The sequence below is a fragment of the Eutrema salsugineum genome, unplaced genomic scaffold (assembly GCF_000478725.1).
Source record: "Eutrema salsugineum unplaced genomic scaffold, Eutsalg1_0 scaffold_5, whole genome shotgun sequence".
Classification (NCBI taxonomy): Eukaryota; Viridiplantae; Streptophyta; class Magnoliopsida; order Brassicales; family Brassicaceae; genus Eutrema; species Eutrema salsugineum.
Window position 1 is genome coordinate 2,861,772 of NW_006256612.1, and position 23,817 is coordinate 2,885,588.

The following is a 23,817-nucleotide window of genomic DNA, read 5'->3' on the forward strand; positions in this document are numbered from 1 at the left end:
GGAAAAGAAACATAGGGAGAAGAGAAAAGTGATAATCATGTGAAAGAGAGTCATACAAGCTAAATTAAGCAAACTTTGTTTTGTTCCTCTTTTTTTCCTTTTCTCACCCTCTCTTTTCATCTTTTTCTTTGTTATTCCTTTTCTTTGTAATTTAAACTTTTTTTCCTCTTTTTCTTTTTGGAATGAATTTAGGGTTTATAAAAAGGAGAAATCTACCTTGGGTTTCAGTTAAAAGCAAAGCATAGAGAGCGTGTGGGAAGCTAAAGATAACCATTCCAAAGTTTTCACCTTTCTATTCTTCCTCATGTGATGAATATTTTAGTTAGTTTATGTTTAAAAATTATAGCATTTTCTATTTTCTTGGAATTGTTGGAATTGCGTAGGTCGTCGTTGTCATAAAACAAAAATTGTTTCCCTTTCCACAAAATTAGTGCAACTCAAATTATGTTATGACATCACTGATATGACAAATTTATATGACTTTAATCATTCAGTTAATTGATGTAAAAAATCAATCTATTAATTATAGGACCGATCTATTTTTAAAAATTCTATTGGTTTTAGTGAAGAATATAAAAAAAAAAGAGTGAAAAGAGAAAATAAAAGGTGGAATGTAAATAAAGAAAAGAACAATAAAAATGTTTTAAAACACAAATAAAGGATTTACTTTTCTCCTCCAAAGAAAACAAAAGAGTGCAAAGAAAGAAAGAAAAAAGAAAGCCTTACTTACCAATTACCACTTTTGATTTTGTTTTTCTTTCTCTTTTTTTTTCCTCTTTTATCTTTCCATTTTCTTTATCCCTTTGCTTTTCTTCTCCTTTCTTAACCTAAGTTCTTCTAGCCCCCCATGTCCACACAAACACATTCTCTCTCCTCGCTCTCACACACACTCAAGTGTCATTTTCTCACATATACTTCACACAAAAGAAACAACCATTTACTACATACTACCTTGTCATTGATTTTTCTCTCTCTATATCTCTAAAATCTTTGCAAAAACAACTGAAATCAAACAATAGAAATAACATTCTCAACAAAACCCAGAAATCTCTTCCTCAAATCCTTAATACCCATTTTCTTTTTCCTTCCTTCCCTCGAGAAGCAAAAAAAAGAAACGTTTTTTTTGTTCTTTGTCCTGATTCAAGAAAACAAGAACTAGGGTTCATCTCTGGAAACCAACTGAAGAACCTGTTGAAGAAGAAGTCAAGAAGAAAAAGAAGACAAGAAAAAAGAAGAAGAAGAAGAAGAAATTGAAGCTCTCTTTAATGGAGCTTTTTCCTGCTCAACCGGATTTATCCTTACAAATTAGTCCTCCAAACAGCAAACCGTCATCAACATGGCAGAAAAGAAGATCAACAACAGATCAAGAAGGTCATGAGGAACTCGATTTAGGGTTTTGGAGAAGAGCTCTTGATTCAAGAACATCTTCGCTCGTCTCTAATTCCAGCTCAAAAACAACCAATAATCATCATCATCATCCACTCGAAGACCTCTCGCTCTCTAACAACTCTCATCATCAACACCATCCACACCTTCTCCCAAGTTGCAACAGCTCTAACATCTTGACCTCTTTCCAGTTTCAGACACAACAACAACAACAATTACAAGGTTTTCTTGCTCATGACCTTAATACTCACTTAAGACCAATAAGAGGGATCCCTCTTTACCAAAACCCTCCTCCAAATCATCACCACCGTCCGCCGCCGTGTTTCCCTTTCGATCCGTCGTCTCTAATTCCATCTTCTTCGCCGGCTCCTACCGGAATCAACAACAACAATAGCTTTGGTACAAGTGGCGTTAGCAACTCCGGTTTAATTACAAACCCTAGTTACCACAATCATCAACATCAACATCATCATCAGACACTGAACAGAACGAGATTCATGCCGAGATTTCCTGCTAAACGAAGCATGAGAGCTCCTCGGATGCGATGGACCACCACTCTCCATGCCCGGTTTGTTCACGCCGTTGAATTGCTCGGTGGCCATGAAAGTATGTTCCTTTTAGCTTAAAGCTTTTTCCACTTCTTAATTTACCCTTTTTAAAAATTGTTTATTAATGGGTTCTTGTTCATTATTTTCACTTGAATCAATCGTTAGGAGCAACACCCAAATCAGTTCTTGAGCTCATGGATGTCAAAGATCTCACCTTGGCCCATGTTAAGTCTCATTTACAGGTAAATTTCTTTGATTTTTTTTTTTTAAAGAATTTCTCTGATGATTGTTATATTCATTTATCTATATATAAGTATATAATTAGTGAATAATAATTATCTCGGGTATCGATGCATTTGACTCGGTGACTTCCTTAAATCAGAGTTTCACTCGAGTCAGAACAGATCGAATCTTGTTTTCTTCTGATCCTTCCTTTTTTATTCTTATCTTAATTAATTCCGATTTTGCTCACCAATAATGCAATCGTTGGATGAGTTAAGACAAAAGAAAAAAAATGTATATAAACATTCCATACATGTAAAAATAAATACTTTTTTTCTTCTCTGCTAGATCTGATGGTCCTTATAGACGATAGACAGTCTTTTTTTTTGCAAGTCTAAAATTTCTTTTCGCCTTGGAAGAATAAACTTGTTCTGTTACAAGTAAACCAAAAATTACTCAATATTACTATTACTGACACACATAGAATAGAAAGTTAGAGAGAGACAGCGAGAGATATGGAAATTACGTATGTAACTGCGCTAATTAAATAGAAAAAAAATCTCTTAAAGAAATTCAAGAAAAAACATTACTACTTTTGGTTTCTTATCATCCTTTTTTTTTCTTGGGCTATACACCAAAATTTAGACTTTATTTCTACATAATCATATGGTTTTTACATTTTTTTACAATTATTCGAATCAAGTATTAGTGAGCTATATATAATATTTTGTAATGTGTAAATAGATACTACGTAGATATGTTTGCCTTAGAGCACAAAATCTTAGGAAAATCTAATTAGGGATAAATACCCAATTTAATGTATATTTCCCTAGGAAAAATAGTTTTAATATTAAAAAAATAGAATAATCAGAAAGGGAGAGTACAAGAAACATCATCATTTCTCAATGATGAAATGGTTTTGGTTTTACATACAGTCACGGTGAGAGAGAGAGACAGACAGAGGGTTTATTTAACTTAACCATGGTTCCACTTCTCCATATGTTTAATGGGCTATGTTTCAACCATGGTTAGACACATAAATTCATGCATGGGTACATGAAAATCGCAAACTTCATTAATAATGTCAATTAATGCTTCTGTGTCTGAACAGTTCTATATTGTTTTTCTCTTTTTTTATCTTCCAATGTGTCTGTACGTATGTGTGTATATATATATAATTATCTATATATATATTATATTACAACTTTATATTTTGAAATTTTGTTAGTACTGTTCAAATGTGTCGGAATACAACAGTACATTGGTCTCCTTTCTTTGGTCTCTTCTTCCTTTGTCATATAATTCGATACATGCATCCATGATCCATATATAAACGGAGGTTCAGACGAAATATAATTTAGAGTTTGCTTTTTGACGAAAATCGAAATAATGATATTGTTTGTACATGCAACTTTTTAATTATTTTGTTGAAGTATTTTTTTTTTATAATATCAGATGTACAGAACAGTGAAGACAACCGACAAAGCAGCAGCTTCGTCAGGTTAGTGTTAGAGAAATAATTTAGATCCTTTTGGGTTGAGATGATTGTATTGATAAGAGAATTTAATAAATAAAATGTGATTCGGATATAGAAACCCTAATTGTTTCTTTTTCTTTTCTAAATGTGATTCAGGACAATCTGATGTTTATGAAAATGGATCTTCAGGAGATAATAACTCAGACGATTGGATGTTCGATATGAATCGAAAATCTAGAGATAGCGATGAATTGACGAATCCTCTAGAGAAATCAAATGGTCTGTGGACCAATTCGTCCGGGTACGTACATATATATACGGTCTATCTATACATACATTCATGTCTCTATATATATATAATGTGGAATCTCGCTTATGCATGTGCATGCCACTATATATATATATATTCTGTATACACGTTAAAAATAAAAGTATAAGACTTAAAATGAATTTAAGTTTTAAAAGAATTAGGTTCGGTTTATGTTTCTGCTTTGCATTTCTGTTTTGTCTCTTTCGCCACAACCACAAATCCAATGGATCGGGTTGAGACAAAACACATGATGGGTTAATCATCATGTTTTGTTCTCTCTCTCCCTCTGCAATAAACAATGAGAGAGAAAGTTAATTAAAGATAATTACCAAAAAAAGAGAAGAATTAGCCACAGATTTATACCATCCTATTCATATTTTCAGTCTGGATCAGTCTAGTAGCTAAATACAATAAAAGAGATATATCTAACATATAATTATCTTCACAATTTTGTGGATTTTCTATTACGTAACGCATGAGTATGTAATATACGATTCTGCATGGGGCGTATATTAGTTTTTATTAATAGTCTGTAATGTCGTGGGACTACTAAATTAGCCAACGGATACTTTAACAAAACAAATTATCTTATGAATTTGGCTAATGGGTAGAAAAAACTTAACTACAAAACCAGAGCCGTGCTTACTATGTAGTGAAAAAGGTTTTCGCCTCAAGCCCCCAATATATGTAAAATTTTTAGGATCTCCATTTTCTTTAAGAAGTGGTTAAGTGGTTTAAAATTAGTGTGAGTTTTTTTTTACATAAGATGTTTTTTTATTTTTGTTTATAAAACAAAAAAATAAATAAATAGATTTAAAATTAAATGGCCTAGCTATCATATCTATAGAAAGAGAACTAGTTAGGAACTTCGATTATGAGAGTTTGGTGAAAGAGTTTATTGAAAAAGAAGGAAGAAAAATTATGTTTTAATTAGTATTTTTTAGATTAAGATTTTATTTTTGAATATTTTATATGATTTTAAATTATATTATATTTTTTTGTTAAAAATCTCTATTTTTTTTTAAACTAAAAAATCCCCATTTTTTAAGTTTGCCTTAAGCCCTTATAAACCTTCGCACGACACTGTACAAAGCTGAATTCTAGAGTGGTTCTTTACATGAAAATGATAGTCAATTATTTTAAAACTTGTATGCATGTAATTCTAATTATTATATAACATAATCGAGTGCGTTTATTTTGCTAGATAATCACTAAGCAAAAGATAAACTTCAGATAAACTATTTTCAATTAGAATATGACATATTTCTCCAGATTATTTCGAGATATTTAGGTAAATTAAATGTCTTTTACACGTGAACAAATGAGCAAACACATGGGTTGGATGAAAAGATTGATTTTTCAACTTTATACTAAGATAAAGTAAAAAAATATACCAGAATATAAATAACAAAGTTCTATATTTTGCTTACGTTAAACATACAGCCATGCCAGTCGACAGAGATGAAAACAACTTTGTTATTACCAAAAGAGAAATGCTTTGTTTTCTTTCGTCTTGTAATTTCTCATCATCCTTTTTCACTTTTCTTCCTCTTTTTTTTTTTATTTCTTTGATTATTATATTTATTTCCTTAAAGCGAATATCATATATATTGCTTTAATATTACTAAGCTTTTGTTGGCTTTTGCAGAGAAGCACGTTTGCATGGGAAGCTAATCGATAATGTTGCAGAAATTATGCTACCTTCTGAGGTACGATACATCTCTTTCTGCAAATATAACTATGTAGGCGAATATGTGTATGTAAATATTGTACTAATATCAGTTTTATTATATGCATTGTCGATTTCTTTTCATTGCTAAGTCACCCGAAAACCTCAAAAGGGGTGCCACAAAAAGGACTTTCATTAAAGCTTGCTTTAGGAATTTTCAAAAGCAAAGGGTATTTTCGTTACTTAGCCATTTATTAGGAAAAATAAAGAAAACCTAACACCATTGAGTCATTGACATTGACCATGATGAGTTTTTGTTTTGACCTTTGACACGCTTATATTGTGACATGTGCAAGCTTAAGCCTTGAGGTGCGGTTATCTAAGTTTGGCTTCTAGGCCAATATGGGCAAAAGCAAAACCATGGCAGCTACCATTGAACAATTGGAATATATATATATATATATATATATATTGTGTCAATGTCAAATACTAGTACTTAGGATGATAAATACGCTAAGCTTTGATCTTAGTACTGATGTCTTAATTATAGATAATACAATAACCTTAAACCCTAGGTAAATATTAAAATCCCTTTCACTTAGTGTTGCATACTTTTTTTTTATCATGACTTAAATTAAGAGATATATAAAAAAATCCCGTTGAAATGAATAATTTTTTTTTTGAAATAAAATATTATTACGGTGGAAGTATATGTTGCATGAGCTTAGTCCGTAGTTAAGTTCACGTTCATGGTCATCTATATTCACATGCTTATCAATTTATCATACACATGTACATATAAGTGATTGATGTTAATTAACTGTTTTTTTTTGGAATAAATTAAACAGAAGGAAGTAGATGGAAAGTGCTCAAGTTATGAGAGGATATCGTCAGAGGAGATGAGCTCATCAAGCATATCGGGAACAAGCCCCTTCAAGCCTAACCTTGAGTTCACTTTGGGTCGATCTCACTAAAATTTATTGTTGTAGCTAGCTAGTAATTAATTAGTATTAATTAACTTCTATTTTGGCTAATGACTAGTTTCTTAATTCATATCAATTGAATAAGTTTTTGTTTTAAGCTTAGAAATCAACGTCCTCTCGGAAGGTTGAAAAAATACTGTTCTTTTGCCTTCTCTATGGAGAAGAGCTAGTGAAAGTATCGACTACTAGAGGCACAATAAATGTTATGTTTCTTTTGTTGAACTTTATTTACAGGGATGGAAATATGAATACAGAATAACAATAGAGAAAAAGGAAAGACATAAAAGAAGAAAAAGCAGAAAAAAAGAAAAAAGGGGAAAAGGTTTAAAAGGAAGACAAAAGAGGACATGAAGGAAAAGGAAAGCAAACAAATTAAAGAGAATGGTTAAAGTTCAAAAAGAAAAGAATATAGTTTTTCTACTGATAAATGTTGATTTTATTTTGTTAAGAAAAAATGGATGTAAATTATGGTTAATATATGATTAATGATTACCTTTATGATTGCCCTTAAGATTTTAGAGTGGGTATAAAGCATATGAACTGTCTGTCACCATAAGCTTTTCGAAAAGATAATTAACTTATACAATAAAGCAAAGAATATCTCTTTATTCTCGTAAAAAGAAAACAATATCTCGTATGTTTTTAGGTCCAAAAGTATTAATTTTGGGACTTGTTTCTTGAGATACATATATATGCATATATCAAGATGTATACTAAAGTTCATTGAATATATCATAGGGGAAAAGTAAAAGACATAAAAGAGAAACATAGAATAATTTTTAGGTAGATTCCCACCAAAGAATATTTAGTTCATTGCTTTCACTTATGAAGTGTTTTATGTTTCCTTACTCGTGAACACTCTATTTTCGGTTTGTTGTCCTAATCGAGCCCACATAATTCTGTTAAGAATAACAATTTCTATCCATCCGACAATCAAAATGACCAATACAGGAGCTGAGCATATATATAGAGATCAAATTAATTACTGATTTGTGATGGATTTAATGTTTTATTTTTACTGAAATGTAAAATAATGGAATTTATTGATGCATTATAAACAACTTATGGATTATTTGAATTGACGGTAAATTGGCGTTTCTTTCAAAGGATAACTTTCATAATCTGACTAAGTTTTACGATGTGTAAATACTAAAACAGTAATTGATATAAGGATAAGATAAACTCTATCTACTATATTAATATAACTAATATAGTATAGTTTTTTTCGGTTGGTACTGTGGTGAAAGTTCTTTATTCCTATAATTTTTGTGGGGTAGATTTGTAATGGATTAAATATATATATTAAAAAAATCAGTTTGTGTATAGATACGTTCCTAGAATGTTCATAGTGGTTACAAACTCTAAGTTGCTCTGTGTTTATGACATAAATCGGAGAACAATATTAAAGAAGAAGAAGTTACAAAACAAGTAAAGAAAATTATGACAATGTTTTGTTTATTTAGTATATTCAGTTGCAACAAAAAGTGGAGATTTCATTTGTGCTCAAACTCCAACGACGTAAAGCAAACCATACTAAATCAAGATCAATAACTCACAATTTGTCACTTTGATTTGGAGTTCAAATGCTTAAATATCTGCTTTTATTCTATTTTTTTCCAATATAGATTTTGCTTGACACTTTTACATTTTTCCCCAAACTCGACGAATCTTGAACAAGCTTAAGCAAAACTCAACCCGATTTCCATGTAAGGGTTTAGTTAACATGTATCATGAAGTTTCTGATGTATACATAATACACCGCACCTAATAGCTAGATTTTTAGTTTCTCCTTTTAAACTTATATCCCAAATGAAATACAACAATTAATAAACAAATTAATAGATTCAATAACTTAACAACAACAAGAAAACTTATCCAATTTCACTGTGACCGTGAATATTTAGTCAAGTCTTCTGATTAATATCGAAACATGTTGCCGAAGTCCTCCAAAGAATATCGAAATAGAAATTAATATCGTAATCATCAAAACTCTTGAAGAAAAATCTAAGTATGGTGGTCTTCATTGTATGGGTAGTCGCATTTGACAATTGAAACACGGCCTTGTGTCACTGTCATGTCACGTGCAGAGTGAAACATCCGAAACATTTTTGTTCCAATATATAATAAATTTATAAATAAAATTCAAGTTTTGAAAGCAAAACAGAATATGAAAGGCATGCAAAAGGTAGTAATCATTCACCAATAATTGCAACATACACCCACCCACTCATCTAAACTATTAAATGTTCATACCAAATGAATAAATTTTATTTTTACTAATTCATAACGCTGCATGAAACGTAAATCTAACATATTTAAAAATTCTAAAATGAGTCTAAAATTGAGCTAAATAAAAAATGTAATTTGCCAACGTAAAGTTTGATTAGATTTTACATGACACACATATATATATATATACAAGTTCCAAGTTTTTGTTCACAAGTTCAAGGTTGTAGGCATGACAAATAATATACAATATATATATATATATATATATATATAAATAGAAAATAGTGACATAAGAAGAATGGCACAAGTTAGTAGATCCACAAGAATCAGAAGGAGAATTATGGGAAAAAGAGAACAATTGGTCTCACTCTCTCTCTCTTAGCTAAAAGCCTTTCATCTGTCCTTTCTCCTTGGGCTACCCCAAATTTATTGACTTTCCTCTTAGATTATTATTACTTTCAAACATAGTATATATTACAAAAAATGTATTACATTGAGTAACAGAAGAAAAGAAAGAAGTGTATTGTTCGAAATTGCCTAAAAATGAAATAATCTCCCTCTAATATTACATATAAGTAACCGAATTTATGTAAATGTAAGTACTTTTAACATGAGCTATAAGCTATTACTGTTTATCCATTAAACATTTTTTCATATATGTTTTTTTTGTTATAAAATGGTTTTTTTTTTGCCTCGCTTCTGTCACTCTCTCTCTTTCTCTCTGCGTTTGAGAAAACACTGCTCGATACTATTATTTACTGTCGTACGAACAGAAGAGCACAAAGTCCACAGAATGTCAAAAGTATATATTATTAATCCATCATTACATTATCATTTCAACTTTGGACTTTCATACACACTCTCTCATCCACGTGTCGTAATCTTAACGATTGATTTGTTGGGTCTCTGCTGCTCTGCCAGCCGTCAGATCGGATATTGCCAAATGTTGCAAAGATGTTAGACTGATCAACAAGAAAGTGACCAGTAAAGTTGACGCTCCTTGTTTTCACCTTCAAGAGAAATCTCTTTCTGCATCCCTTTTTATTTTTGTCTTTAACATATATATAGCCTGTAATTCCAAAAAAAATATAACCTCACAAAAGGAAAGTTTTTGATTAACAAAATATGAGCATTTTAAGAAATTTCTTTTTTTTTCGTAAAATTATATCATTTGCTTGAACTAAAGAATATGTATAATAAACATTGACCACTCATAAATCTATTGATTAAACAAACATAACGAGACTGCATTTTTGTAAGAAGTCGTTTTAGTCCTTCAAAATTACTAAGACTTGCCCTGCATTTACAGTGAAAAAGAATTTAGTCAACACATGTATAATCTATACTCCTAGACGGAAGTATTAATTATGAAAGTAAATGTAAAAACAAACTTTTAACCAAGAAATGTAAAAGAAAAAGAGCAAAGGAAGAGACTATTTCTCATGAAATTTTGCAGTGTTAATTGAGTAGCTCGAGGAGCTTTTGCATGGGGAGAAGCTGTGGTTTGGGTCCCATCAACGTTAATTCAAACGTCAATATGAGAGAGAGAGGAGGATGAATGTATGGGTACATAAGATTTTGTCAAAACTTATACAATAATGTCCATCAATTTTCTAATATTTGACATAGAGACATTGTTTATTAATTTGATGATGATATATAATATATATATATACAAAAACAAGAGTAAAGAAAAAAGAATAACGCAGAAAAGTGGAGAAGACATAGATATAACAAAAAATAATTGTTCTCTTACAGGACAACGGATAATAAGGCGAAATTCTCGCGGGAACCAACGCCTCCTCCTTCTTTCTATCCCTTCCGTAATTTATAATCAGACAAAAGAGATACGTACAAACACAAATACTCTCTCATATACAAATTTTTTTTGGTTAAAGCAATTACTCATATATTTATCGGGTTTATTTACATTCAAAATTTAAGACAGCAAATTTATTTATTTTGTCTACTGTATTTAATCACTATAGTAGTTGACAAAAAAAGCATTTACAATAGTTATTATGTAACATATATTGATATACATTTTCTCAAAAAAAGAAGAACATATAGTATTACTCTAGACGCAAATTCTACGACGATACTGAAACTAAAAGTGTAGGAAGGTTTATGTAACCTTTTTATATAAAAAAATTCCAAAGTTTCAGTCAATTTCGATTTCATTTTTTATCTTACATTCATACATAAACACACATATTATTGAATTTTGTAAAATCATGAGATAAAAAGATCCAATACCATATTGGTTAAGGATGTTCCATCATTTTCTTTTTAAACTCGAAACAAGAAGTAATTGGTGATGATGATGTAGATGTTGTAGTCCATATTTTGGGGGTTAAGAAGTAATAAAACAAAAATGAAGTTACCAAAAATTAAATATCGGAAAAAAGTCAAAAGGACTAAAATAAGAAAAGAGGTGTTGGGAAAATGTCAGACGGTGGCGGAAGAAATGACGTGTCAAGAGGAAGGAGGTGGGACCCAAGAAGGATATGGTCAAAAAAAAAACGAATGACTGTCACGAGTTGTAGTAAGTAAGTAGGGGACCAATCAACGACAAAACTTCCCCTATCGCTTTGTAATCTAATTGATGCTTCTTTCACAGTCCTGTCACTGTATCACTTTCTCCCTTTCCTCCTCCTTTTCTTCCAAATCCTTCCCCAAAACAAAAAAATTCCTATATCATACATAAGAATTGTCAATTCAGCTGGTGTAAAAAAAAAAAACAAAAATTTTCAATTCAATTTAATCTATTTTTTCTCAATTTTTATTTTTCGAAAATCATGTTTACACTATAATGTACATGTTTTTGTTGTTGTCGTTGATGGTTGATATCTCTCAAGGCCTTCAAATAGCTAAAGTAACATAAAAATAGATCTCATAATTTGACAAAACCCATGGTCAGACCTAGGCCCAGGCCCATATCTAACTCTGGACCAAACATGTTTACTCAAGGGAAAAACACCAATTATGATATCATCTTTATGTTAACTAGACCAAAATCCTTGACGTTTACTAGGTTATATTCCCTCTGTTCTAGAATAGATGATGTTTTAGAAATTTCACTCATAGATGATGTTTTAGAAATTTCACTCTTATTAAGAAACAATAAATATGTGTTATTTTTAGTTATAGTTTTTGTCTTTTCACTTTCTAAATCTTTTTTTTTCACACACTTATTAAATGCTGTATAATCATTATGAATGAACTTTACCTCTATCACTTGATACTATTGGTTTGTTTACAAATAAAAATTTATTACTTCAAAATAATTAAATAAAATATGCTATTAAATTATTCTTGTAAAATATAATAGCATTAAATACATTCAAAACATCATCTATTTTGGAACAAAGAAAAATCTTAAAACATCATCTATTCTGGAACAGAGAGAGTATAATAGAGTTAATTAATTAAATATTCATAGAAGCAATTGAATTTGCAAAAATAACTATGGGCCATGAGAATTGGTAGTTACTATTTCAGTGGTCAGCAGTAAATACCATTTTACCCTCCTAATATTAATCATATCGATTTGGCCATAATTTTTTTCCTCTGGACTCTAATAAGCTATTTATGAAGCTACTCTATGAAATAATAATATCTCAATTCAATTTCAGCTACAAATTTTAATTACTTTATGGATGTAATGATTGTATAGGGACTTCACTCATGCAAATTATAGCGAATTCATCTATCGCTTCTATTGTTTGTTTGAGTTGTGTGATAAATATTACACATGTAACAATAGATATTACCGAGAAGTCATTTGTTAACGACTATTAAACATGTTAGCAACTTAACACTCTTACATTAAATTGGAGAAATTATTTTAAATTCAAATAAGTTAGTAGTTAACAATTATTATATCATATATGACCAAGTAAATTAGCATCTAACATTATTATTTATGTGATACAAAACATGTTAAACTGATAACAATAATGAATTGTATAGATTGTTAAAGGTGTTATTTTTTTGTTAGTGCGCTACATATAAGTTTATATCTAATATTATTTTTTACACGATAAAAAACATGTTAGATTGATAACAATACTAAGTTATATAGATTGTTAAAATATTCTATTGTTTTGCTTAGTACACTACATATAAAGATAACACATAATTCAAATATGTTAGCGTTCTAACAATAAACTGAAAAACTAATTCAGCTTTCAGAGAAACACCAAACTTATTTACCTTAACCGGATTTTCAAAGAGAGATGATTGTCTTCGGAGAAGGGTAAGATGGGAGAAAGAGAAAGACGAGGGAGAGAGAGATATGAAAAAAATGAGATATATGCATGTGTTCGTATATCTAGGTAGAGTTATAGGATGAACCATGCAATAGACTTTGTATTCTCACATACAAAATGGGGAGCATCAAAAGATAACAATATAGTTGTATTCCTAACAATTTTATTACTCAGTCAAATAAACTATTAACATGTTAACATAAAAGAATTATAAGTGAGTCTAATAGTTATTTCCCTAACAATTTTATTAATCAGTTAACTCAATCCAAACCATGGTAATAAACCGCCGCGGCTGCCGCAGTAACTCAAGCTCCGCAGCCACGTCGTTTCTCAACCAACAGCGATTGTCATCTGGAGGAGAGATTTATTGGTTTTTGCCCCTCTTGTCTCTGTGGACGTCATCTCTCCACGTTGTCTTCTTCTTTTGAAATCTTCTAACCATTCTCAATGCAGATCTCAAGATTTTTTTCAAGATTTTTGGAAAATTAAGTTTAATCTAGAAAATAATTTTTCTGTGTTAACAAATTGGATTGGAGATTAATTGACTAATTCTTTTAGATCTCTCTAGAAAACAATAGGAAAAAATAAAGAGATGAGAGAGGGATGGAGAGAGATAAGGGAGAGAGAAAGAGAAAATGAGATGCGAAGGAGAGAAAAGAGAGAGAAGGAGAGAAAGAAGAGAAAATGAGAGAAAGGGTATAACAGGAATTTGAAAATATCAACAGTATCAAATTTTTCTCTTTGTTAGTTTTGTAAATACGATACAAATTTGCGTTAAAAGATGCAAATTCTCTATATAATAATATACAGACAACAAAAAAGTGCACCTTAAAAAAAAATTCTAATGAAATATGTAATACTGCAACTGAGACAACAATAATTGTACATCACACATAATTGGTTTGCTTGATTATGGAAAAAAGGGAAGTACCAAATTTTTCAACGGTATTGTTTCTGGTAACTAAGAAATAAGCTAAGGTCCTGTTTGAATAAACTGAAAAATGTAATGGGTCGAAGGGGTTTGGGAATCCTTTACCAAATGGGATAAGGAATCAGGTCTTTTTTTGGGCTATAAATATAAAGTATTAGGGTTTGTAATAAATTCATTCACCTAATTAATAAAGAAACCTTAAACTTTAAGGGTGTTTACCTCAATTTGCAATTTTCTCTATTTGTTTTCGATTTTTTCTAGTTTGATTTGCTCATATTCACAACACTATGCAACTAACTAACCAAATTATATATATTTATTTGCAACTAACTAACCAAATTTATTTGCTTTTTTATGTGATTCCATTTGAAGTGCTAAAGAATTGAACCGGAAAAGATTAAGAATTATTAACCCTTGTTCAAAAAATTAGATTAATTATTAGTAGTCTTCTTTTTTTTGTTTTTTTGATTTAGCATGAAGTTCGGACCTAAGTCTTAGTGTATGTAGGCTCGGAAGCAGTTTCTAGTTTATTCCATTTGCAAAGACCCATTTTCCCAAGTGGATTCGATACAAAGTCTCTCATGTGCTATGCTCAAACAGAGAGAGCTGCAATGCCATATTGTTGCCGGGAGATTAACCAGATTAACCTTAATTTTAATAAATATTACTAGAATGACTTGTTAAAAATTAAAGTTATTCTAGTAATTATCGTACCTAAACTGTCCTTAAGAACCAGTTGTAGAAAAAAAATATTACAAAAATGCCATTAACAAATAATTTCCATGTCAGCGAAAACGTCACTTTATTTACGATTTTGCCACCGCCATTCTCGATTTTGAATATATCTGCCAAACTCCAAATTCCATAAATCTACCAACTTACTTATAACAGATTTGTTGGGGTGTAATAGACTTAATAACAGATGCTAGATTTATGGTCGATTGTCGGACTTAACTCAATAAATCTATTTCGTTTGACGAAAGATTTAATTACCTATGGCAGATTTGGTTATATAACCCAGACTTATTTAAACAAATCTACATTGCATTGTGACAGATTCATTATTTTCACACAGACTTATAGAAATTTGCCAGACTTATTTTTGGTACATAGAGATATTAAATTAATTTACCATAAAGACCACAAATATATTTCAAAATTGGCAATTTTGTGATACGAAACGTAAATCTGTCACAATTTTATTATTATTTCGACAGAGTTATCCTTCAAAGACAAGATAGAGATTTGGCAATGATGACAATGTTATATACATGTTGAATAAATCTATGAGTTCACAGATTTATTAAAGCGTCCATTATATTACCAATATGACTCTTACGTCATGATAAAGTTATTTATACGACAAAAAAGACTTATAAATATCTGCTGTTTTGTGGCAAACTTATAATATTGACAATATGGCAAATTTGTTATGTTACTGGATTAACCTTTCTTTAGTAGAAGACTTATTTCTGGCAGATATGTAGATTTCAATGTTGGTAAAGAATTTTTAATAGACTTATCAAATACTTATGGTAGAATTAAACAGGGACTGTTGTGGTATATTTTTGCAAACAGATTTAATTTCACGTTATAGCAGATATATTAAGCCCTAATTAAACTTCTTAAAACATGATCATATCAAACATTGGTCTTCCTAGGGTTGCCAAATTCTAACCGGTATTTTAGATTTCGTCTTTGGCATATTTTTTTTTTTGAAACAATGAATCAAACCTGCTATTTTATTATCAATTTCAGGTTGTTTTTTAAGTATTTGTAATCATTTGAACAAGGACATGTTTGATCAAAGACTTTTTACAATGTGAAATGGAAACCCTTGGTCGAAGAAGTTTATGGCCACCAATTTGTAATACCAATAATTTTGAAATAAATCATGCTAGAAATAAAATAGATAGATGATTTTGCTAGAAAAATGCAACACATGATTTATTATCAATATCATATCAGGTTGTTTTGTTTTTTCTTAGAATTTGTGTTATTTTGTAAGTGTTTGAATAATTTGGTCTGCCGGCAAAAGATAAAACAAGTCATGAACCATCGAAACTAAAACAATTGAACCATCAAAACATAAGCTATACCAACAAAAATTTAAGTTTACCGCCATAAACAAAAGCAGTCCACCATCAAAACGTTATGCAATTAAGATATAACTCTACTGTAAATAAAAATAAATCTAACATAAGCTAAACACTAAGAACAACAACATAAATCTGTCATATAAACATATTTGTCAGCAAAATAATCGAAATATACACAAATTTGTCATCAATGATACAAAATTCTATCATAGATGAAAAATCAAAAAAATTATGTTCGATCTCGAGAATGATGGCGAAAAATCACAAAACGGCGGCAGAAAATCATGATAACCAAAACGGGATCATCGTTTGCAGCAAACCGCATCGTCGTTCACCAATGAACCGATGACATCGAGAAGGAACAACCAAAACCTGGAACAGCCATCAATCCAAAGAATTAACAAGCTACAGATCGAGACGAATCGACAACCAATAACGCTAGAGATCTGAACCAACAACGAAGCCACCACCAGACTGAGAAGAAATCACTGCACTACACCGCCAAAGGACACAGCAAAAAATCCATTGCTGAAAACAAACAGAGAAGAGAAGAATAGAGTAAGGGCAGTGACGAATCAGAAACTCACCCGCCGTCGTCAAAATCAAGCATAAAATCGCTGGTGCATTAGGGTTTTCAAGGAGAGCTTTTTTTTTTGGCGATAAAAAGAGAGTTTATGTTGTGGTTTTGTTTTCTCTATTCAATATTTAGTTGATTATTTATTTTAAATTTTAATTAATTGTTGACTGTGTAAAAAATTATTTTTAATGTAAAAATAAATCAAAATGGCAAACTTGTGAATATCAAAGAAAAATTTGGATTATATGTCATTTTAATTAAAATTAGAATCATTCTAGTAAACCTGCCAATAACAAGTCATTCTAATAATTTTTCTTAAAATTAGAGTCATTGTAGGTAATTTCTCTATTGTTGCCTCGTCAAATCTTTTTCTCATTTGTGTTATAGTAGCTTTTGCACACAACTCAAATAAATTTCAATTTTTAAGAGTTTTTCAATAACATACAAATTATTATTCTCGAACAATTATATAAACGATTTAACCAGAGCTAAATTGTTTGACTTGACTTAGTTTCAGTTTCTTTTTCTTGTTTGTTCCTAAGTAATCAAAAGACTTAGTTTCTTCCCGTTTAGTTGTTTCCCTATTTGTTGCTCCAGTCGTTTCCTTGCATGTAGGAATTGTTCTATCAAAACCCATGAATAGAATATATATAAAAAGCAGAGGGATATATCTGCAAAAATCTAGTTTGTTCTTGAGCTTTTGATTGAATCTATCATTGATACTACATCAACGGTCCAACGACATTGCAAGTCTACAGCAAAAAAAAAAGGTTAAATCCATAAACAAATAAAAATTGTAAGGAAAAAAAAAAGAGTGTAAACGAAGTTTGAACACGAGACCATGAAGCCATTAAAATTTGGCTACATTACCATGATCGATATTCAACAAACTTATTTCCTTGCTTCTTGGACTTTATCCCATAATCGAACCTGTCTAGCTAAAGAATTCATGATGGAGGTTCTCTATTTTTTTATTTGTTTTTTGGTTAAAAGAAGGTTCTCTATTTTTTTTTTTTTTTGTCGTCAAAGTATATTATTAACAACCAAGAATATTACATCATAACCCAAGTTACAATATAAGGAGAACTTTGCTCACGTGCAATTTTTGCTACTCTATCTACTTCTGTTACAACAGAGCGTTTAACATGCTTAAATGTCATCTGCCCTGAATGAGGTAGAAGATTAGCTATATCTTTAACCTGAGTAGCTATTGATGAATTGATCCATCTCCCACGCTGAGCTTGCTGACCAACAAAAGATGCTAAATCATCAAACAAAGTCTTACAATCTCTTAAAATGACCACATTTTCAAACGATAGTTTCCGAAGCTCTTTTACTACCATTAAGACAGCAATAACTTCCGTTTCTAACGGTGTACGGTGTGGATGTAGGAGATATAGAAGACTTATCCCTGAGAATATTGCATCCTCTCGGGTTATACAGTTGCCAACCTATACCAGCTCTAGTGTCTGAAGATTTCCATGAGGCATCTACAATACAGCAATATTTTCGAAATTCCTGAGCCATTTCCGAGACACTATCATGCTCTATTGTATGAGCTGGCAAACAAGGTTGAGAAATGACATTCTCATTCCAATTCTGTGATTCCTCCCATATCTTTTTATCAATGAGAGATTTATTGATAGTCTGTGGAATAAGATGTCTTTTATTCTGAAAGATTAAACTATTCCTCAATTTCCAAATTCGCCAACCAATAAAAGGAAAAAGAGGAATAATACCTTGATTTATTGGGACAGACTGGATAAACGAGGTTCTCTATTTAACTTTCGTTTTCCACATGTAAGAATTAGTTATCTTGATTAAGTAAAAAAATAAACATTGTCTGCTAAACAATTAATCTATCTTTCATCATACCAAAAATCAAGATTTTAAAGATATTATGCTCTGAAATCAATGTAGTTATGTCAATTTTATTTTTTTAAAAACATCAAATTAATATACTAAAAATGTAAGAATACAAAGACTTAAAAAAACAAAAATTTATAACACTAGTCCTAGCTTAAGATGATTTGTGCTACGGACTAGACCTGAATTCAAAGGCAATTACTGGATATTATAGACAAGATTTTCAAATGACATCTGGGTCATACTCAAACTTGCTGACAATTGTGAAAAGACATGCAATAATCTTTTGGAAAGATGCACCGAAAATCATTGTTCGGTCTGATGTAAAGATATTTGTTCTCAACTTTATCAAACAAATATGGTTTGGAAGCACTTGAACCAAAAGTGGGTTAAGATATGTATAAAGAACTTGACTTGGGTGATACTGAGCTAGTCAAGATGTTTCTTGGGGATGACCACACTTTAGATGATGGCTATACTCTTTCTTTGTTTGGTCTTGTTAAAGAGATGGAGTTGTTATATTGCTGTCGCAAAAAAATATGTAGCCAGAGCTAGGGGCGTAGGAGAGCTCCTCGAGGTTAAGAGGAAGATCACCCAAAGAAGATCAAGAACAAGGGGGTGGAGGTCGAAAACGAGTCCTTGTCCAAACACATTGTCAAACAGATAGTTGACATAAAATAAAAAATTGGCTTGGAAGCAATTGAACAAGATTTTTTTTTTTTAAGATGTATATATGAAGAAAGAAGCTCAAAAGAAAAAGAGGAAGAAGGAATTGAGAGTTTTTTTTTTGTTTTTGATGTAAGGATTTCTTTAGTTGTCGAGTCCATTAACAAATAAAATTGTAAGAAAAAATTGCAGAGTTTGAACAGTACCAGACCATGAAGTCCATAATCGGACCTGTATTCCTATATATATGATATGGAAAGTAGAACAATTAATTGCTCTCAGCTGGTCTTCTGTCTGGCTGTGGAATTCATGATGAAGGTTCTCGATTTAACATTCATTTTCCACATGAAAGAATTAGTTATCCTCATTTAGGTAAAAAATTTTTGTCCAAAAACTTAATTTATCTTTCATCATATCCGATCCCAAATAAAGATTTTAATGATAATAGTTTCTGAAATCAATATAGTTATATCATTTTTTTTTCTCAAAACATCAAATTAAGCTTTTCTATTAAATTTAGTGATATATTATTCTTGAGTACAAATCTATCAAGATTTTATAATGAATGAAAATATAAAATAAGAAAGAAAGATAACAAGTCGACAAAAAATAAGCAAATAGAAAAATATAAGTAAAACACAAGCAAAAAAAAAAACAAGTAAATGACAAAAAATTGAAATTCTAGGTTTAGATTTTAAACATTAAAACCAAAAGAGATGATTATAAAGAAACTGTAAGAATACGAAAGACTAAAAAAAAATAGTTATAACGGCAGTCCTAAGCGATAGCTTTAGATGATTTGCGCTACAGAATTCTAAAGCACTCACTGGATATTGTAGACAAAATTTGCAAATGACATCTTGGTCATACTCAAGCTTGCTGACAACTGTGAAAAAGATAACTATAACGCACTCAAAATGATGTAGCCAGAGCTATGAGATTAGGAGAGCTCCTGGAGGTCAAGAGAAATATCACCCAAAGAAGACCGAGAACAAGAGGGTAAAGGTCGAAACACATTGTCAAACAGATAATGAGATAATTGACATCCAAAAAATTGGTTTGGAACCAACTGAACAAGAAAAAGGTTTAAGATAGGTATATATGACACTTGAGGTGATATTGAACTAGTCAAGATGTTTTTTTAGAGAGAACCATATATACTCTAGATGATAGATATGCTCTTCTAACAACCGTATTACAAATGTAAAGGCCACGATGGATCGTATTCTAGACCTGGAGCTTGTTGATAATAAATTGTAAACCATAGAAATCCAAGGGACTACAGGGTGCTTCATTTGACTGCAATGCCAAAAAGTTGGTAATGCCTATATTACCAAAAGGGAAAGTACGTGCATATGAACATTAACCTTAGATATATGGTCGAATATCTCGATTTAAGAAACCGAGAACATCAAATACCACCAAATATTACGATTGTTATTATTTGAAAGAACAAAAAAAAAAACCCCAATTATTAGGATGATCACATAACCATAGAACAGAAAAAATTACAAACACAACGAGCTTTTAGAGAACACATGCATATCTGAACAAATTTTTTATTACAAACACACATGTTTCCAAAACACTTGGAGATACTGAAAGAGATGGGCTTTAATTAGTGAGTCCTAGTGATAACCGCTCTTGGCTTGTTTCGAGTAAAGTGTTCCATGAACTACTTCTGTTTGTGTGAACCAAAGATATGTCCAATCACCATCAGCCCCGGCCCAAACATTTTACAACCCCTAGGGCGAGATACAAAAACAACCGCCAACACATGTTAAAAAAAACTTTTTCACTTCATTTCTTGAGCTTTCTTTTCTATCTATCTCCACCGAAGTTCACCTAATAAAAAAAAACTCAACAGTTATTCTGAAAAGAAAAATAATCATATGAAACAATTCTTCCGAGCTTTACTAGATGCAAAATCATGAATAACAGTTTCAAAATCAATGTCCTCTAACATATTTTTTTTTAATGCACAAAATTGCTAAACCATTCAAACGTTCTTAGAACATAGAAGATCTCATATAATTTTTCAATAACTTTAACTTTGAGAAACTTCTCTCAGCTGATGCAACAGTGATAGGTGTAGTTAGAAGAAGTCGATAAGCAATTAAAACATTTGGATAACAATGTAGACTTTCAACATACTCAAGCACTTCACTAGGTGTCATAGGCACTTCCAGTAAATTCATTTGCAACATTTTCAACTCAGAAAAAAGCAATCTAGATCAACATCAGATACAATGCCATGAGAAAATGTTTTGTGAAAATTAATGCAATACTCTCTTAATTCATTTTCATCGAGTGACTTTAGTTTCAATGAGTCAAACAAAAATCCAAAGACACTTTTAAATGTAGTCATTTATTCAAACCGGTTTTGCACTGAAACAATTGTCATGTCCACAACAATAAGAAAATAATTTACTCTAAAAGACTTCAGCTGATAATTCTTCATCAGAACCATTCTCATCAAATTGTTTTTTTTTCTAAACAGGGCGTTTATTTGGAAATATAGGATCAATGTCCATATCATGAGCAAGACATTGAGCTGCTTTCAAACAAGAACTAAACCCTTCATCTCTAAACTTTTCAAAAAATAGCATTATACTTTCCAATTGTTTTAAAGCAATGTCGATGCACATAGGCTTGGATTGTAAATTCTTGCTTACAGTGTTCATAACAAACAAAATTTCATACCAAATAGTCATGCCAAATAAAAGCTCAAAATTCTCAAGTGACCCAATTAAACTTTCAGCTTCACTTTTTGTTATGGCATCATCACAAGATTCAAATAAATCAGATAAAGCTAATCGTACTTGAGGAGCTTGAAACCTAATAGCTTTCACACTTTTGATACGACTCTCCCAACGTGTATTAGACAAAGATTTGACAGTCAAGTAAGGAACATGATCACATAAAAACTTCTATCTTTTTGTAGAACTAGAAAACAAAACATATATACGTTGCAAAATTCCAAAAAAAGAAATAGCCTTCACACAAGAATGTGCCATATCACTAACCACAAGATTAAGACTATGACAAGCACATGGCATAAATAATGCTTTAGGATTAATTTCAAACAATCTTTTTTTGAACACCTTGATGTTTTCCTTTCATATTTGAACCATTATCATACCCTTGGCCTCTAATATTATCAACATCAAGATTGAAAGATTTGAGCACATCTATTATTCTAGCAAAGAGACCTAATCCAGAAGTATCATCTACACTAGAAACTCAAAAAAATACTCTTCTACTGCTATCTTTCTATTTAACAGCCTAACACATCGGACAATTAAAGTCATTTGCTCTTGATGACTCACATCCGGTGTACAATCAAGAATGACAGAGAAATATTTGGCCTCCTTAATTATGTTAACTATAGAAACTTGAACTTTATGTGCCAAAACAGAAATCAACTCATTCTGAATTCTATGACCAAGATAATGATGATGAATTTCATGACTTTGAATACGTCTAATATGATCTTGCATTACCAAATCAAATTCAGCAATCGATTCAATCATACCCAAAAGTTGCCATTACTGTCTTGGTAAAGTTTCTCATTTGACCCACGAAAAGCTAAATTTATTTTAGCAAGATATTTCACAACAAGAATAATCCTAACCAAAACTAGTCTCCATCGTTCTTTCTCTTTAGCAATTTCTTTTTGCAATTCTTTATCAATAGTTTGGTTTTTCTCAAATCTAACTTTCAGCTCATTCCAAGTTTTCATATTAGTCATATGCTTTACACTTTTTTTCATGTTGTTTCAGCCTCTCACTAAGATGTTTCCAATCATTAAATCCATCATTTGCTAATACACTTGAGTAACCACGAGATTTAAACAACTTGCAACAAAACAATAAACTTTATTCATTTGCTTTGAATAAACCAACCAATTTCAATCACAAGTTTCACCATTACTTAATTTACTAGAATAATTCTCATATGAAAAATGTTTGTTGTTTTTATCAAAAGGAAATACCAAATTCAATTGTTTTTTAGGTTCTAATTCAACTAATGCATCTCTCCTTTTATTGTCAAGACTTTCCCAACATCTCGGATCATAAATATCAATCAAAAATGCACTTGACACATTATCATGTTCATTCAAATGACTAGGGCCAGCATCACTACTCAAACAAATATTTGGTTGCTCTTGAACATTCACACTTTCGAACACAGATACTCAAACAAACACAGTTCCATGAACTACTTCTGTTTGCGTGAATCAAAGATATGTCCAATCACACCAATCAGCATTCCACAGAACTGCCTTGTCCTTGATTCTGTTGCATCAAATTTGTTATTAGCAATGTTTATATATACTTGAGCCTAGAAGATGTATTCCTAAACCCTATAGGTCCTGTGAACTGGCTTTCCTCTAAATCAACGTATATTAACGAAGGATTTGTGAACACAGACATAGGAAAAGGCCCGGAAAATGAGTTTGTACCCACAACAAAATCTGTGGAATGCACTTATGTTAGGTGAGAGTGGGGATTTGAAAGTAATTATCGTGGATGTAGAATAGGTATAGATTTCTTAAATTCGCAAATGAAGTACTTGTTTTG

General features: G+C 31.0%; 1 protein-coding gene across 1 annotated transcript; it reads left to right on the forward strand.

Moving 5' to 3' along the window:
* The first annotated feature begins 862 nt into the window (after positions 1-862).
* LOC18991841 (probable transcription factor KAN2) lies at positions 863-6,692 on the forward strand. The gene is made up of 6 exons (XM_006415171.2): positions 863-1,992; positions 2,100-2,176; positions 3,612-3,657; positions 3,790-3,934; positions 5,592-5,652; positions 6,461-6,692. Exons 1-6 carry the CDS (start codon positions 1,266-1,268, stop codon positions 6,584-6,586), a joined length of 1,182 nt encoding a protein of 393 aa, XP_006415234.1. The 5' UTR covers positions 863-1,265; the 3' UTR covers positions 6,587-6,692.
* Positions 6,693-23,817: the final 17,125 nt, after the last annotated feature.

What these genes read in the sequence shown, in the direction of transcription:
- LOC18991841 (XM_006415171.2), top strand. Translation starts at nt 1,266, where the DNA reads ATGGAGCTTTTTCCTGCTCAACCGGATTTATCCTTACAAATTAGTCCT. An exon ending in ATGTTAAGTCTCATTTACAG is followed by an intron (nt 2,177 to 3,611) that starts GTAAATTTCTTT and finishes TTATAATATCAG; the next exon opens with ATGTACAGAACAGTGAAGAC. An exon ending in CAAAGCAGCAGCTTCGTCAG is followed by an intron (nt 3,658 to 3,789) that starts GTTAGTGTTAGA and finishes AATGTGATTCAG; the next exon opens with GACAATCTGATGTTTATGAA.